At 35.7% G+C, this 19,512-nt stretch overlaps 1 protein-coding gene across 1 annotated transcript in view; it reads left to right on the top strand.

Annotated features, from left to right (window-relative positions):
* Positions 1-17,149, top strand: part of LOC128673858 (guanylate cyclase 32E-like) — an 85,927-nt gene extending 68,778 nt beyond the window's left edge. Inside the window, exons 17-25 of the mRNA XM_053752011.1 lie at positions 3,659-3,850; positions 6,404-6,581; positions 7,366-7,506; positions 8,623-8,746; positions 9,743-9,811; positions 12,337-12,496; positions 13,865-14,067; positions 15,033-15,108; positions 15,827-17,149. Coding sequence (XP_053607986.1) covers positions 3,659-3,850; positions 6,404-6,581; positions 7,366-7,506; positions 8,623-8,746; positions 9,743-9,811; positions 12,337-12,496; positions 13,865-14,067; positions 15,033-15,108; positions 15,827-16,038 — 1,355 coding nt within the window. The 3' untranslated portion in view covers positions 16,039-17,149. The remainder of the gene's footprint in view (positions 1-3,658; positions 3,851-6,403; positions 6,582-7,365; positions 7,507-8,622; positions 8,747-9,742; positions 9,812-12,336; positions 12,497-13,864; positions 14,068-15,032; positions 15,109-15,826) is intronic.
* Positions 17,150-19,512: the final 2,363 nt, after the last annotated feature.

The following is a 19,512-nucleotide window of genomic DNA, read 5'->3' as shown; positions in this document are numbered from 1 at the left end:
TTATTTATCTATAAATACATACAATATAAATATTTATTCTTTTAATTACTTTTTACATATACAGAAAACATGTTTATTTCTCCGTCTATCCGTTAAGCTTTCACGGCTGAAATGGTTAATCGATTTTGGTGAACTTTTATATGCATGCAAATTGTATAAGTTCGCTTTATTTATTTTCAGATAAACTTTCTTAGATTTGATATTTATTTCTTATAATCATTGAAAATGTTCCTTTAAATTCTTTATTCTAATTCACAACTTTTCATTTTGTATAAATTCTCGTATACATATTTTGTGATCAACCATATTTATCTATTGTATCTTCTACCATTTTTCTACGGCAGCGAATTATATTGTTGGTAAATGTTGTGCTCGCTGTTAACTGGAGTTCATGAGGATTAAATAAATTAATAAATAAAATGACTAGTATAAATTATATATTGTCTGAGTATACATCCTATCTTACGAAGCGATGGTGGTGTAATGGTTAAGACGCCCGCCTGTAGGTTCGAATCCTACTCGTGCCACATGAGCTTTTTATACCAATCTGACTCATGTATAGTAGTTTTCATCGTTCACCATTTGCTTCCGGTGAAGGAAAACATCGTGAGGAAACCTGAACACTGGTTGATTCTTATTAACTTGTGTGTGAAATGGAGAATGCATAGGCAAACCACTTCATTAATAATGCCAAGAAAGTTGTTGTGTGTGTTCCATTCCACGTAACAACCACGACCCTCAGCCGTGAGGAATACGACTATGAAGAAGATACATCTGATAATAGTTGCCAAAAATTATGAAAACACACACTTTTTACCATCTGTTTTCAACAGCGAGTTTCCTAATAAAATGACAGGGTTGCCATCACATCAAATCATATATTTTTCCCATGTGTGAAAAACGAAAAAATATTATGAATCTTGTGACGTCACAAATGTTGGATTAAAAAAAATGTTTTAATTGTATTTTGGTGAAAACAAAAAAATACTAAAATGTTTCTAAATATAAAATTGATCAAGTGACATTTGATTGTCGTGTTTCATTATGTGAATGCATTTATACAATACATTTTATTTTATACATAGGCAACAATCCTGTGTCTTTTAGTCTGTCTGTCAGATCCCACTGCTGGGCAAAAGCCTCCCCTTTTTGTTTCCAACCACTTCTATTCCTCACTAGTTGTTATCGAAGGCCGACAGATCGTCGGACCATTGTATCTTCGGCTTGCACTGTCTTGGCCCATATTTCCTACTCTATTATTATCCGAAAAATAACACAACTTATGGCAATGCGATATGAATTTATTATATAAGAGAACGTGTCATTTTGTATGTAGGCCTTTTGTTCCAAAACGAGGGTAGGCGTCGTAATGGACATTGCCGGTTGCTTTTGTTGTTTCTACTCTATGATTCTACATATACAGTATCACGTTTTTACCTCTTACGGGGTAGACAGAGTCAAGAGGCGTGAAAGTAGAGGCCGCGTTTAGCTGTGTGGGATTATAGGTGGAATTGCGATGAAATAATGACTGGTTGCTAGTTAATGGTAGGTAGGTGTGGTGTGTGGTGTCCGCCCTAGAATAGGACCACTACTTATCCTTCAGTAGACGTCGTACGAGGCGACTAAGGAACACATAGCCTAGCTGGCAACAATAGCATGACCGGTTATAAAATCACAGCCGAATCGTAAAACTTTCAAGATTATTATTTACGCTGAGACTTCACAGCCCGGAATGCAACCGGAGAAAATGTGGAGATAAGATAAAAAGCTAGGGTAGGAAGTAGATTTTTCTCTATTCCAATGTCAGTGATTATTCCCGTCGGCATCTAATTTCGGGTACACTGTATTCTGGTCCATCTACAAAGAAATCACCGGATTACTTAAGCAGAGTAGTAAAGTTTGTTGTATGTACAGTCAACAGCACATCGAGATACCCAGCATGAGACTCTGCGGTGCGGTAACAGCGACGAGTTTGCAATGAATTCGTGTAGGTTGATGGGCTTGTAGCGTAATCATACGTTATCATATCACCTGATCGCGCAATGTATGCGCAAGCATGTTAATTTTTTAAATAAATTGATTCTTGTATGAAATCATTACGTGTCTCATTACTACACTATGTCACCCAAGACATATAGAGTACATTGGTGACCCCGACGTGATCAAGAACAATTTCAAAGTACAATTTCGGCGGCCTCCCACCAGCGGGTCTCACCGTCCGGAATCTCAAGAGGCAGATTTCACTACCACGGAGGAAAAACAGGGGAGCATGCCTTTGTTCGAATACGGCGACGCAAGAGAGGGTCCACGGTCACAGCCGCACCTTAATCATACCTCATAATATCACCCTGATCGCGCAATGTGTGTCACGGAAACACCCGACTCATGTTATTTTATAATGTATAAGCATATTAATATTTTTAATAAATTGATCCTTGTATGAAATAATTACGTGTATCATTACTACACTACGTCACCCACTACTAAAAGCATCGTTAGAACAAAGCATAATATTATAGAAATATCGTTATAAGGTGTTCGGTATACCTATAACAAAAATTGCATTATATAGTTTCGAAGACACATAGGGAAACACTTTGAGTAAGGGCTGAAAATTCGAAAAGTTCTTTGCCTTGAAAGTAAAATCTGTTGACTGTTTAACTAAGTACAATATCATATCCTTGAGTCCCAGTTGTGTTTGCATAGGCTAATCTCATCTACACAAACATGAAAGGAAAATATACTTACCTGTATATTTATGAGTGACTTCTAAATCCTTTTTACGTCATATTATGTTAACATATGTAACAAATTGGTATCTGGTCCTTAATGTACGCGATTCCCGCAGGATTTAGTCAAAAAGTCTGATATTCAATGACGCCACGATAAAGTATAAAGTAGATGGCGCTACTGTGCATAAAAACAGTTTTTTTTATATAATTACGCGGGTAACACCGCGGAATGCAGCTAGTTAATTTACATCTACAATTTGATACTAGCTTCGCCCCGAGGCTTCGCTTCCGTGGGAATTACGAGATAATAAGTACCGTATATGTTAGTCCTGATTATATTCTACCCGTATACCAAATTTCATAACAATCCGTCAAGTAGATTTTGCGTGAAAGAGTAACAAACATACACATATACATCCTCACAAACTATAATATTAGTAGGAATTACATCAGTTCATTCAATTTTCCTCTCCGACGTTTTAACGGTCAAAGGATGTATGATTGATATCCAAGGCTGAAGCCACATAATTGGATAGAACATGTTGTGGGTATGTTATTATATAGTACAGTCAGCTTCAAAATTATATGAGTGTCTAGAGTAGTCAAAATGATATGAGAATTCTTAAAGCAATTTGATATACGAAGTTCAGAACCTCGTGTTGTAGTCAGCACACAAAGTGTTTACAATAAACTAATTGTTCACGACTAACAAATGATGGAAATCCAGTCTTCTTTCGTTTCGAGTGAGCTAATTGGTATTGAGAGTATTTTAAAACATAATTAAAGAAGATCTTATTTCATTGCAGTAAACCGTTGAGGAGTTTTCTCTCTCTCTCTCTCTTTCTCTCTTATCAGAATTTTCTAGAACGAAAAAAGAAGTTAGGCATTGTTATCGGTTACAGTTAAAAAAATATTTTGTTCTCCAGGTGGTTGTGTCGACTCAGAAGGTGGTCTCCGCATGGAGAGGCGCAGTTTATGGCGAGCTCCCGAACTGCTTCGGGACCCCAACGCCCCCTCGAGGGGGTCCCAAAAGGGGGATGTGTACTCCTTTGGGATACTGCTATACGAGATCTTAGGCAGGAACGGACCTTGGGGAGACACCAATCTGACCTACGCAGGTAAGCTATTGGTTTAAGACATTTACTTTTCAAACTCACAATAACATCTTCTTGTTAAGTTTAACATAAGCACTCGCACCTACAATGTTGGCAATAACTGAAAATCAGTGTTTCTGTACTAAGCTGCAGAAAGTTTCGCTGAGTTAAGGCCATTTTGCTTTGCTGCAACACACCAATCTGTTTTTTTTTTATGTTTTTTTTTTTAAGATTTGTCTGTTATTTCTTTGGTCTCTGTCTAATTATATAAACGACTATATTTACGAGTAAATTATGGAATCAACTTCCTGCGGTATTCCCGATCCGATACAGTTTGGTTACATCACTTATCTGAATATAATGAGAATAAATAAGGTAAACGTGCGGCTTCACATTAATGGGGTAATAGGAGAAGACACGATTTGTAATTAAACTCGATCATGTCATTAACTGAATGTTTAACTCAATAATTCCATTTCTGTGTGTCTCAATGTAAATATGGATTTAGTAAGCAATCATGATAAAGATATACCTCATATTATAAATGCGAAAATAAGTTTATTAAGTTTTTTAACCCCCGACGCTAAAAGAGGGGTGTTATAAGTTTAACGTGTCTGTCTGTGTATCTGTGCGTGGCATCGTAGCTCCCTTTTTTTTTTGTATAATAATATTAGATAATATTTATCCCGAGTGTTCTTAGCAATGTTTCATGAAAATCGGTTTAGCCGTTCAAAAGTTGAGGACTAGTAATGTCTAGTCTAAGATGAGTAGGCCAGGCCTAGGTGTAACCAGTTGAGACCGGTTAAAGTAGGTAAAACCGCACTTCGGGTTTAGTCATAATATATAAATAAATAAAAATAAAAAATAAAAATAAATAAAGATAAATAAATATATTAGGACAAATCACACTGATTGAGCTAGCCCCAAAGTAAGTTCTAGATTTGTGTTATGGGATACTAACTCAACGATACTATATTTTATAACAATTACATATATAGATAAACATCCAAGACCCGGGCCAATCAGAAAAAGATCGTTTTCCAACATGACCCGACCGGGGATCGAACCCATGACCTCTCGGTGCGCCACCGAGGTCGTCACGATATACGTTATACATTAGAGTATGGGGAAGAAAATATTTTGCCTTTCATCTCGAAATAGAATATACATATCTCAAAAATTATCCTAATATATTTTATCATAATCACCCTAACTAATATTATAAATGCGAAAGTATGTTTGTTAAGTACTTCTTCACGCTTTATTTACTCAACCAATCTTCTTGAATTTTTGCATACATGTATAGTTTGAAGTATGGGAAAAGACATACGGTAGATTTCATCCCCGAAAAATAACTATTCCCGTGGGAAATTTAGGCAAACGCTGGTCAGTTTCGTGATTATGTGAAATATCACGAAACTCCACAGAAATCATTCATTAGATTATTCTTTGAGCGCCTCTTAGATTTAATACATAATATATATTTTAATTGTAGGTACAATATTGCGAAGACCTTGATTTTCCGATTAAATAAATAAATATATTAGGACAAATCACACAGATTGAGCTAGCCCCAAAGTAAGTTCGAGACTTGTGTTATGGGATACTAACTCAACGATACTATATTTTATAACAAATACATATATAGATAAACATCCAAGACCCGGGCCAATCAGAAAAAGATCATTTTCCATCATGACCCGACCGGGGATCGAACCCGGGACCTCTCGGTTCAGTGGCAAGAACCTTACCACTGCACCACCGAGGTCGTCAAATTGTGTTTATATCGAAAATTTAGATTGCAAATACTCAGAAATTGTATCGTTATTGTACTCAATTCAAAATGTTTGCCATTCATATTATATACATCAGTTCTCTTAGCACTAGGCACATAGTTTATAGTTTGGTACAATATGAACCCTGCCGGGTATGTGCTGAATAGGGAATGGAACGGCAGGCAGATTCAATAAATAATGTTAATTAAAATTAAATGGTTGTTAGTTTCATTATCAGCAATTTTAAATACACGAATATCACTATTAATATATAATAGTCTATTAAATACACGAATGTCACGATAATGTTATAAAAAAAAAACAAATTATGTCAAAACTAATTCACAATATCCCACGCGTTCTTTGTGTACGGTATCAAAAATGCGAAATATTTAAGAATTTATTCAAAAAATCAAAGTCGTCTTTATTCTCGTAAGAATCTTAATATAAACACACCTTAATTACATTGATAGCTTGTTATTTTTATGATAACCTCCGTTTAATTTTTAATTATTTTCAATTAAATACATTTCTTTTGAGTTTTAAGACATACAAGTCAACAAGGAAAATTACGGCTACGGTACAAACAAAGTAACTAAATTAATCATCATCATCTGCAGCCCTCCGTGACCCACTGCTGGGCATAGGCCTCCTTCCGTCTACGCCAACCATCTCTGTCCTGGGCCATCCCCATCCAGTTGTTGCCAGCAATTTAATCACTTTACATCATCGACCCATCTAGCTGCCGAAAACTAAATTAATATGTTCGAAGAATAAAAAAATTGTTTCGCCATTGTTACAGAAATTATAGGCCGAGTGCGTCAGCCAATAGGAGGGGTGCTGTTCAGGCCTCCGCTGGGCGGGCTGGTGGCCAGGCCCTCCGTGTTGGCTGTCCTCAACGCTTGCTGGAGCGAGAAGCCCGAGCTAAGGCCTGATCTGAGACTCGTCAGATTGCGGCTCAAGGATATGCATGCGGGCATGTAAGTCTATCTCTTTGATTCTTCTACATAAATTATTTTCAAGATTTTGAAGACTAAACTTTGGCGAATTCAGTATACATTGCCGGTTTGCTCATTACGATAAATAAAAGCATTCATACCAACTACACAATATTCACATTCGCATCGGCATTTTCTGAGTTAGGCGGCAGTGTGGAGCTGGTTTAATGATAATAAAACGCCTTTAAGAAAAGAGGGTATCGCTCTCAAAAACTCGGCAAAGCATCAGTGACCCATGTCGGTTTGCTGGTGTCCACGAAGTATTTCCTTACCATCAGATACCCGCATGATTGTTTGCCAAAATGATAATTTTGTGTACTTCTAGGTACCTTAAGTATCCTACAAAAGGTCAACACTCAGCTTGTGCCATGACGCTGATTTTCGGTGATTCCGAACAAGATTATATCACACCAATACAGTAAATAATTTTACATTAGTTAAATAATATATCCGCAAAACCTAAAAACGTTCGCTGTAGAATATTTTAAGGGTATTTCAAGATAAACAAAATTGAATAGAGACCTTTTCCGGGTCGCTTCAGGCTGCGGTAGAATATTGATTAGTGTTGATTTAAAAAAGAGTGTCAAATAAATGCGTTATAATAACAATATCTGTGTCAGAATGAACATTCAGATAGGTATAGTCAGCCGCATGTCCGTTATTCCTGCATAGATTCTTATGCCGCGGTAATGGAGGCGAATTTGCAATTTAACTAATTAATAATATAATCGCCTCTATTCAACTAATTAATAATGTAATCGTTTAGGAAGACGAACATATTCGACAACATGCTCGCGATGATGGAGAAGTACGCTTCGAACCTCGAAGCGTTGGTCCAAGCAAGGACCGAGCAGTTGCTTCGGGAGAAGCGAAGGACAGACGATCTACTAAATCGAATGCTGCCTAGGTAAGCGGTAATTTATTTTGAACTCCCTCAATCATCAAAATCGATCCAGTAGTTTAGTAGTTTTTGAGTTGATTCCTAACAAACAAAAATACATATCTTTATAATTCTAGCATGGATAACTAAATGACAACAAAATCACTACATAGTATAAAACAAAGTCGCTTCCATATGTATGCTTAGATCTGTCCATATGTATGCTTAGATCTTTAAAACTATGCAACGAATTTTGTTGCGGGTTTTTTTTAATAGAGAGAGTGATTCCACAGGAAGGTTTATATTTATGTAACATGCACAATTTCGCACCCGTGCGAAGCCGAAGCGGGTCGCTAGTTTTCAATACAATAGTTTCATTTGTATGAACCAATTTTTTGTTTTCAAGATGTTTAAGTTGCCACGACTGAAGGATCCAATTATATAACTATATAATGACGTAAAACTTTTCGCCATCGTCCCGCTGTCGTATGGTAATTAAATAAAAAAAAGTCACAATTACTTTCTTCTTCGGTACTAAATATCTTAGTAAACAATTGTCTTACGTCGAGTTATAAAAGTGTTTACGACGCAATACGCAAGATCCTTTGCTTTGTTGCCGAATGAAGCTCCCAGAATTAAAGTATTTTCGTGTCTATTCAACATTAGGAGCGCACAAAATAAGGCTTCTATTTTTCATGAAGTGACGATAATTTTGACGAGGAGTTCAACCAATAGAAAAAGTAATAGTGAAGAGTTAAGAAGTTTACTAGCGAAGTTTACTACTTCGCTCGGGTAAACCATAATAAATTGATGAATTGCCAAGAATACATAATAATAACATGTTAAAATTAAAAGATTATAAAAGTATAAATGTTTTTAAATAGTTATATAAAGTGAGTGCATTTGTTTTTCGCCGACAAACTGGTTTATGGCGATGTTTTGTTAACCTGTAACTGTTTTTCTGGATAAATCATGATGGCAGTATCCAAACGAGGGTTCAAAAATACGACGAAACGTGTCGAGAAAAGGCAGTTAGTGCCCTTGCGCTTCGCTTGACTCGTCATGGCGGGGGCACTCCCGTGCCCCTAGATAAATAAAAAATGGTGTTATCATAATTCGTCAGTCCTGTTTTCTCTCAAGCAGAACAGTGGCAGAGGCTCTGAAGAGAGGGGAGCGGGTGAAGGCGGAGAGTTACGACTGCGTCACTATATACTTCAGTGATATCGTCGGGTTCACCAGGCTAGCGGCTACGAATTCTCCTATGCAAGTAAGCTACTGCGTTTCTATTTTGTTTTATTTGTATTTTTCTCACGTAAAGGCCTACCACGAAACATACGGAACACGTTACTGGCGTCCCTATGCTACCTCTCTTTCCCATATTCACGGTTCGTGTAATAAAAGAGAGTGGACGCAATGAAGTGTTACGTGTTTAGTGTTTCATTGGTATATCATTTTACCTGAACCATTTTAGTTGTAAGTATATGGTGCCGCGCAGCGCCGTGAGTATCGCCTTATCGTAATTCTGCTGATAATTTGTCAAGGAATGGCCTCTAAACATTTTACACTTTCTACCTTTATCTTTAAATCCATCAGATTTTTAGTATTCGCTTTTTGGCTTCCTAACTAAATAAAATAATAGGGTTTATTAATTTTGCATTTCAAGATTTCAAAGCGGTTTTAAATACAACTTTGAAATATTGAAATTCCTTGCAAATGATTTTATTAGATTTATCTAGAGATAATTAGAATTCCTTCAGCATTTTACAATACAAACTTATATTTTCGCCGAATCTTATATTCTTTAGGATCGAGCTCGACTAGAGCAGTGTAAGAAAAATTTCTGCTGTGAAGCTAAGTTTCGAACAATTTATGAGCTTATTATTAAACCCACGTTTTCTCAAAATAAAAAATATTAACAAAGTTGTTATATTAAAGTTTATTGTTGTTTTATTATAAACGACACATCGGAACCCTGTCCCCCACTTCCACCAAAATTAATCTCCTTATTTCCAATGATTACAAAATGTAACTGTGGGCGAGTGTCCCGGAGTGTTGAAACACAGAATTTTCTTAGCTCAGGTTCCAGTCCAACCCTCCCTCATTAAATACTACTGATGTAATTAGAATTATGGTGGAGATAAACAATTTTTTCTTTTTCCTTTCTTTCTTTATTATCATCATCGAAGCCTCTGCTCTTCGATGGTCGTCGTTAAACTGGTGCCGTGTTTGTGGAAATAAACAGCTAATTAAGTTTTGTTTTCAGGTTGTGGAAATTCTAAACGACTTGTACACTTGCTGTGATGCCATCATATCATTTTATAATGTGTATAAGGTTAGTAATACTTTATAGTGCTTTATCATTATCGCTACGATAACAAGGTCGCTTCGCGCTGTCTGTCTGTCCCTATGTACGCTTAGATATTTAAAACTACGCATCGGATTTTGATGCGGTTTTTTTTTAATAGAGTGATTTAAGAGGAAGGTTTATATGTTTATAACATGCATACAAAATTTATAAAATATATTCAATTTGATTCTGTAATGTAATTATATTTGTTGCCTCACAAATTCTTTAAAAACTTCACTCTAACACAACACTTTGATATTATGATGTTATCCGCGTCTTCCTAAATCTTCCTAAATCTTCTTTCCTTGTATCTATTCCATTAGGTGGCCTTGAAAGTGAGTAATGTAAGTAGGTATTTGTCACAATGTTATTATAAACATCACTTTTGTGCTATATTTATGGATAAGGAGTTTGAATTTCAGCAAAATAATCTTTATTTTTTTACAATAATAACAATGGAATTATTTCTCTCAAGTTTTTAGTTATATATAGTATTTTTATCGTTCACTCACCTAACGACAGTTATGATACTTCACAGACTTGTGTAAAGATGTTTCAAAAACTTTTTATTTCATAAGTTTTGTACTTATTTTGTAGCAGCTACAAGCGCACACTAGCGCCATTACAAAATATTTTAATCAATTTGTTTTATTCGAGTCTGTGGATAATCGAATAACTTGGGATGTTATTCCCTCTGGTATTTTTTTCCAGTGAACTGAACTTCAAATATTAAATAAAACTCCAAAAGTGCAAAAGTTAACAGAACTACGATATATTTCCAAAATCACAGCGAAAATGTAACAATTCAATTGATCACAAAAAACTAAAATTAGCGGGAAAAATATACTTCTGTTTTTTTACATGTCATTTTTATTTTTTAAACTATTATCTTATTTTTTAATTTATTTGCGGCCAATGAATTTTAATAACTAAACTGAAAACTTATACAGACTGAAACAGTTCTCCGACAATTGCTGACAGAATGTCTCTAATATTTTGTCGGCGAATCGTCCGTAGATGAAGGGTTTTGTCGCTCAAACGACAGTTCGCCGACAGAATGTCTCCTGTATTCTGTCGGTATCGGTTCGAAGATGAAGGGTTTTGTCGTTCAAACGACAGTTCGCCGACAGAATGTCTCCTCTATTCTGTCGGTATCGGTTCGAAGATGAAGGGTTTTGTCGTTCAAACGACAGTTCGCCGACAGAATGTCTCCTGTGATCTGTCGGTATCGGTTCGTAGATGAAGGGTTCTGTTGTTGAAACGCCCGATGTCGAAAAATTCTGTCGACGAAACGTTCGTGAAGCAGTTGTCGGAGAACCGTTTCAGACTCGCTCCATTCATTACAGATATAAATTAATTACAAAAATGTCATTTTTGACACAAGCTTTTATTGTTGTCACAGAGATTATATTGCATTCGATGCGTGTCATAAAAACATGTCAATGTAGTAAATCATTGAGAAGTTCCCACGTCTGGAGCCGTTCTTGAATGTACCATCAGGTCAAGCTTATCGTGCATTATCATCCACAACATTACAAAATTTCAGCTCGGTTGAAAATCGATTGATGATATCAGTTTCAAAATTAAGTTTTAAGATTCCACCCGAACTTACATTTATGTATATATATACTATTATTATAAAGAGGTAAGCGTTTGTGAGTTTGTATGTTTGAGGCGGGTAATCTCCAAAACTACCGAACCGATTTCAAAAATTCACCATTAAAAAGGTTCATTATCCAAGATTGCTATATTTTATCTCAAAATTCCCACGGGAGCAGTATAAGTTAATCGTGTTACTAACATAGTATAAACTTTTTCTAAAATAAATATACTAACTCTACTAATACACTATTTTTATTTATTTTGGTTGAAGAAACAGTTTTATAGAAAAACAACAAAATATAACTTAAATATTACAATAACCAATCAAGTTTCCACTAATTAATGTTACGAATACAATATATTTAAATACCTAAAATCATGTTTTTATTGCTAAAAACAAAAATGATAAAATTGTCATGGCCCTCGTGTGCGGCTAGACACGGCCCTAATTAACCTTTACAGGAAAGTTCTTTGTAGTTACATTGTTTTTTTACAATATGATCTACGTAATTAATGGCGGGCAGTTACCTCGCACAAAGGATTGCCATAACGGTTCAAAGGGGTAATACTGTCAGCCTTCTTGGAACCCTTTCGAGCGGTGACGTGCTGGGATCTCTTTATTCTATATACTTAATTATTATTCTTGTAATTATTCATTTGTATTCGTTTCAATTAAAAGGCAAAAATTACAAATAAAAAAAACCACCTCAAACGCGCCGCACCGAGGCAACGTGCCCAGAATGCTGGCAGCATTTCCTCGCCGTGGCAGTACAGACTTATACGCTGACCAAAGAAAATACCTAATCACTGTTTTGCGATTTGAATAGGAAAAATCTCGATCTTTATCGTACAACAAGATATCATCTATACTATTATAAGAATATATTTTTTTTTGTTTTTATCACCAGGTGGAAACAATAGGCGACGCGTATATGGTGGTGGGTGGCCTGCCTGAGAGGTGTTCAAGACACGCAGCAGAAGTAGCTTCCTTAGCTTTGCATGTGTTGGATGCTGTGCCTAAAATCCGGATGAGACATATGCCCGCTGCAAGGCTACATATAAGGATAGGTGAGGCGAAAATTTGAAGCGATGCTGTTGTAATGGTTAAGACAAGACGCTCGCCTGTGATCCGGAAAGTCCTATGTTCTAATCTTACTCGTGCCAAATGAGTTTATATACCAATCTTATTTATGTACAATAGTTTTCATGGACCACCACTTGTTTCCGGTGAAGGAAAACATCGTGAGGAAACCAGCACACTTGATTAACTTGTGAAATGGAAGTGGCAATGTCAAACTAAATCGTGCCAAGGAAGTTGTTGTGTGTGTTTGATTCCACGACCCTCAGCCATTAGGAAATACGATTATGAAGAAATTATACCTACTTAGTCCTAAAATAATGAAAAAATTGCGAAACACTCATTCCAAGACGAAAATAGCTAATATGATAACATGTCTAATATTGTGATTGATAGAGAGATCTGTAGGTAATTTCCGCTTATAACATTGATCAATAATTCTCTGTTAGCATAAATTCATTCACGAATATTTTGTTTGTTTAATATGCGGTCTTGATTTTTTAGTGATAAAATACATTCAGTGTCTTGTTTTTATAACAAAGGACTTTTCATATCTCTTTAAAAAAATTCTTTAAAGTTAGTAGACCAAACCTAATTTCTATCAGTCCTATCTTGATTTCGAACTTTGGTAATAAACGAATAACTTAAACTTTTCCCAAAATAAAATTCGAAGGAATGGAATTATTTCTCTTGAATTTTATATATGGTTAGGCTTTGTAGTTTTGTAGTTTCTAATGAAACTCACTTTTCTAGAGTTCGCAGAACGAATTTTCAGCTCTACGATGTACTTATTTTTCAAAAATTATAATAATAATAATAACAAATGTCAAAGCTTCCACTTGAGCATCTGATTTCGTGAATTATTAAAATGAGAAATTTGAATTAGGATAAAACAATCTTCAAGGTTAAGCAAGAAGTAAATACTTATTTTCAATTATATTAAACAGATGATGACAAAGTTACTAGAGATAATAATATAATTTTTGTGATAGCGAGCCTTTTTAATATGGAATTAGAATTTTCTGCTACCTATTTTGTTTCGATGTTTCTATTTTAATTAAAGCGGTGGTAGTGTAATGGTTAAAACGATTGCCAGCCTGTGGATCTAAAGGTCCCAAGTTCGAATTCTACTCGTGCCATATGAGTTTGTGTACCAATCTGACTATATAGTAGTTTTCTTACACAAATACCTGCTTCCGGTGAAGGAAAACATCGTGAGGAAAACTGCACACTGGTTGATTATTAACTTGTGTGTGAGACGGAGAAGGCAGTGGCAAATCACTCAATTAATAATGCCAAGCAAGACGTTGTGTGTGGAAAATGATAATAAATGAAATGATAATGAATTATTTGAATAGGTATACACAGTGGGCAGTGCGCGGCGGGCGTGGTGGGGGTAAAGATGCCTCGATACTGCCTCTTCGGAGACACTGTCAACACAGCCGCCCGTATGGAGTCAAGCGGTGAACCTCAGAAGATACACATCAGTAATGACACGTACCTGCTACTGAAGCAGCATGGCGGGTACCACTTTAAAGAAAGAGGGATTATTAATATCAAGGTAAAATTAAAGTTTTATTTACGAAGTTGAGGATAAAATCTAATGTCAGTACTTATTTACATAGTACAATGTAAATTAATTATTTGAGGACGACGAACGACGGATATACATTCGAATACCTAGGGTAGGTGTTTAGAACTTCAGTGTTATTAAAATGAAAGTAAAAACAGATATATTTGTTGATTGTTTGTGAATTACACGATCTCAAATCGTATTGTTATTAAGAAGTACAGGTTGGGAAGTCGGGGTCCCGTCCGGTCTGGGGAGTTTTGGCATAATTTATATTTGGCATATATGGGTAAATGTGGCATAATTGACTTTTAAGCTAGATAAGGTTAGTTATAAATAATAATAATAAATTCTTTATTTCGGATTGCCCACAATGTGTTAGTAACAATTTAATTTACTATGTTAGTAAAAACACAATTTCAATTTCCATTCAATAATAAAATAAAATACAAAGTATATATAAGTAGTTTATATTCCGCCTCCTATAGACACCAACATGTTATGCGAATGAACGTTAATGCCAATTCAGTACGCTATTTTTCATTAAGGCTTACATTTTTATGCTTATAGACAGAGAGCCTGAAAACCTCTGTATTCATTAACTTCTCCTTCACGAGCATTTTCCAAAGGAACAATTTTCTTTTCAATAATGAACTCTCAAGACTCCCTAGAGGATGTTTGTTTGTAAATCTACAATCAATTTCCGCGGAAAAGTACTCCCTTTTTTGCCGATTATTTTGACAGATTCACTTTGAAACTTTGAAAATTACATGCCGGAAAAGGCATAATTTATAGATATACTTAATAAAAAAATTAATTCGAAGAAAAAACTGTTCCCGAGGGCATTTAAACGGTCGAAGCCGCGGGCAACCACTAGTTTCTTAATAGAATCTTTGATTTTGACCAAGGTAATGAAGTACAGGATGTTTTCGTAAATAAATAATCTTTGTCTGCAGGGCAAAGGCGAAATGAAAACTTGGTGGTTGGTTGGCGAACAACACGAAAGGAGAAGGAACTCTTTGTGCAGAATTCGTAAGTACCATCATCATTATCACCCATTTTAACGACCCCACTGCTGAGGCACTGACCTTCTTTATGGATGGAAAAGAAGCATGCCTTTCGAAGCACTGAGAAGGTAAAATACATTTTTGGTCATCCATCCAATGACCGATCATTGTGAGATTTAGTTACTTAAATGCCAGTAACGCAGGCCGAGCGCGCTAACCACTGTGGTATTGAGTATCTCTGCTGAGTCTAAGTCTCTCTTTTTACGCGTCGGTTTATATGGTCAGTTGATTGTTAATTGTAGTAAATAAAACACTCATATAAACTATGTAATGTTCATGTATTTACGTCGTTATATGTCCGACTTCCGCGATAGTGTGTAGCCGGCTTAAAAGACTACACAGCACATTGGAATATCGATTTAAAACTCAAAAAGTAATTTATTCAACTGAAATTAGCCAGACATATTTACATTGAACAACGTAACAGGGACTTCGTACCCACAGCTTCGATTTAATTAAAATGAATTGATATCCTAAATATAACCCACTAATATTATAGGGCGAAAGTTGTTAAAGTAATGTGTTTAGTAAAAAAGTCTGTCAATTTTGCATGCGTTTGAAATAGGAGGAAGAACATAGGGTACCTACCATTCATCGGTTAAAAATAAATTTTCCCATGGGGAATTCACGCGGACGAATCCACGGGCAAAAGCTTGTAACTAATAATTTGTTTGTGTTCTTAGAACCGAGCCAGATATCAGAAGACAGTCAAGACGAACCTTGGTGGAGTCCGCACCGCTCCATCCTCAACATACGCGACAGGGCCCGTTTGTCGTGTGGGGGCTCCTTGGGCCCAGGTTCCGCCCTGTCGTCCCCAGGGCCCCCCGCGTGCGCCTGTTTCGTCGCCCCGAGGGACCACCACTCCGCTCCTGTAGTCTCCTTCTGTGAAGACTGACGCTAACCTGAAGAACGCGTTTTCTTCTGGGTGAGCGAGACAGAAGATAAAAAAGACAGGGACAGATTGAAGAGGAACAGGATTAAGCCCAAGCATGACGTTAAGTATTACTTAGAGGATGGTGCGAAGTCGTATAAGATGATTTATGAGTGTTGGTCTGATGATGTGAAGGATGACGGTGCAGCGAGAGCTCGGGACTTGGCAGCTCTACAGAGGTTATATTCTATTGAGTACGATTTTTTTTAACCCTGAATTTCCTGAAAAGGGTTTTCATCTACACCGTGTTTAAATTTCCTGCCCATTTCTGAGATTGTTAGCTTATTCCAAGATCATTTTAAGTTGATTGAGGTAAGTTTTGTTTGTAACAGAATAACTCATGCTATAATCCGAAGCTATAGCCCTCTAAGGACTCGGCCCCATTGTTCCGTCGTGCTCCGTTGCGTCGACATAGCGCGTTGCTGCTCCGTGGTTTTGTATAGGTTTTGACCTAGACGCGCTTCGACGTAGCTATATCGAAGCTCAACAATACCTGCGGTGATTCGTCGACCGAACGCAACGCAATGGGCCGGGTCCCACTTTACTTTTCTTGTAGGTGTGTACTAAAAGTACCTGAATGTCATTATTTAGACATTATAACAATTCTCAATTTTGTGTCTGGCTTTTAAGAAAAAAATTCCTTAGACTTCTTAGCATTTAATGCTAACAATTAGAAAACAAATCACAAATTACTTTTTAATGTTTACCCGATAAATAACTACAATTTAATTCGTCAGTATTATAATTTTTAAAGGAACTACGGGCAATAAAATACCCGCAGTCCTTTCCACGAATCTGGACTACAGACGATAAACGAAAAGATACAATGTAACCGTTTAAATATATAAAAAAAATGACGACCTCACGTCATGATGGAAAATGATCTCTTTTTCTGATTGGCCCGGGTCTTGGATGTTTATCTATCTATATATGTATATGTTATAAAATATAGTATCGTTGAGTTAGTATCCCATTACAAGTTTAGAACTTACTTTTAGGCTAACTCAATCTGTGTGATTTGTCGTAATATATTATATTAATCTAATCTGACGCTGCTTCGAATTTCCTACAATTATTTTGTGATTGATTTTGTTGTACATTATTAATAATTTCAACAAAAATAAATAGAATATAAGTTTAGGACGAACTCATAAATATTGATCGCGTCGTTGGTATAATGTCAGATAACGGTTAAAAGGTCTCTACTTTTATTTCTGAGCTCAAAGCGTCTCCACATTTTTTCTAAGTAATAGGTTTACATACCTATTTCTATACTATTTTCATTACTTTAACTTCATAAAAAAAAAAGTTAAGGGCATGACTTGATTTAGGTACCTATAAAAAGACACTTCTATTTTACGTGACTTAAGTCGAAGGAAGTGTGAGTCGTACGAAAAGTCTTCTATAATTATATACTGAAGTAATTATGTACAGCAATTCCCCTTTACTTAGAACCTAGTATTATAAAAGGGATTTGGTTAACCATTTGAAGTCAACACAAAAGGTCCGTACATCTATAATAGGCTTAGTGGACCCAGATACCTTTTTTGGGTTAACCTGTAAACAAAAAATAATAATTGATCACGTTTATTTTGAACGCTTAATTTTATTTTCACACCTAATTTTGCTATACAATCTCGCAAGTTTAAATCACAGACTAAACAGTTTTGTTCTTCTTATCGAGTGTGTTAATTGCTAACGCTAGTGTCAGATTTTATTCATATCTAATAATAGTCGCATAATAGCATCTATCATGACTTTTACGACTACCTACCGCATCCAGTAGCAAGTGATCGCATACACACGAGTTAACTTAGGCTGTCAACCGGAGTGCAGGTTTCCTCACAATGTTTTCCTTCACCGGAAGCAAGTGGTGGTCGATGAAAACTACTATACACGAGTCTACCTATATGAATCAGATTGGTATACATACAAACTCAAATGTGGCACGAGTAAGATTCGAACCTGTATACCTACTTAATTCGATTACCCACCACCGCTTCAATTTTGTTGGGAGGCAATCATTGTCAAATGCCTTTAATTTGAATGCAATTTGTCACCAGCAAATAGTGCTCAAAAAGAAAGGGTCAATCCGTAGGCCCAACGTTAATTTGAGCTAAGATATCTGTATAGATTGTTAGCGAAGATAATTAATTTGTGGGATGTTGAGTGTTGTCCATTTATTTATTTATCTCTCACGTGTGTTTATCCGACCATCAAGTCCTATGTTTGCCCATATATGTAACATATAACATAAATAATATGTTATACTTACATCTATATAGTTAAGTACATAAGTATTAAAATTTGAAATCTATTCGAAAGCGTGGTCATTAAATATGATTTTGCATAATCAGGGTTCTAGTTTTAAAAATGTAAGCAAAATGTTCGCCCCAAAATAGCTAATACCTGTTATTAACATGACAATACCTATAAAAATAAATATGACCTTGTATATATTTTTATAACTTCAAGTTGAGTCCCAGCTGCTTTCCTCGAAGAGGAGCTTACATTAAGTGCCCAATATTAGGTATATATCATATTAGGAACGAACTAAATGGAACGGAAAATCGAATCTTGAACACTTAAGCACATCCTAACAGACATTCCGGATCTCCCGCAAATTCTCTATTGGAAAAGTTTGTTCCCACAAATGTTGATTATGCCACAGAAAAAAAATAAATGAATATTACTTATCACATGCGTTCTAGTGTTATAAGATACGTTTTATGTTATAAAAACGTCACGAGTTTTTTTTTTACCCTCCATTATAGGTATTTCCATTATGACGTAAGGAGATATCTTTTTTGAATTAAGAGTCCCAGATAGTATTTAAAGTTTAAATCCTTTAAGCCTTTTTAAATATAAGTATGTATTTTTATCTAAAAATGAAACTACGTAAGATCCCTATCGAAACCAAGCGACAGTTGGAGAAAACAATTAAGAATTGATTATGTTGACAAAGATTTGGTATTAATCAACTGAATCTTCGCAATGCCGTAATTTTTGCCATAAAACCGCCATAACTCCGCGAGCGGCTTTTATTTTTACATCATCTTCGGCAATAAACGACATCTCGGCAATAAACCTGTTTCACCGTACGACAGAGTACTTTATTCGTAATCTGTCGATAAATTTTTTTTGCGCGCTCCACAGATTATAAAAATGTAATTGTGGCTTTATGTCATAAGTACTTACTTTTTTTTGTTTTTGTTGATATGCTTTGTGTGAAAAATACAAGTAAAATTCCTGTGACAGCAGAATGGACCGATTCATTAGAAATGTGAGCAACAGATGTATTATTAATGTAATTAGTAGGTACTACGGAGTACCATGGAATCTATGGTATTATTTTCATACGACTTTTCATCTGTCACCGTAATTATCTAATAACACTATTAAAGACATTTTAATTTGTAACTTTCAATTAAATTCAAG

This window comes from Plodia interpunctella, chromosome 11 (genome assembly GCF_027563975.2).
Source record: "Plodia interpunctella isolate USDA-ARS_2022_Savannah chromosome 11, ilPloInte3.2, whole genome shotgun sequence".
NCBI lineage: Eukaryota > Metazoa > Arthropoda > Insecta > Lepidoptera > Pyralidae > Plodia > Plodia interpunctella.
Note: the sequence above shows the minus strand (reverse complement) of the source record. Positions and strands in the feature narration are given on the sequence as shown.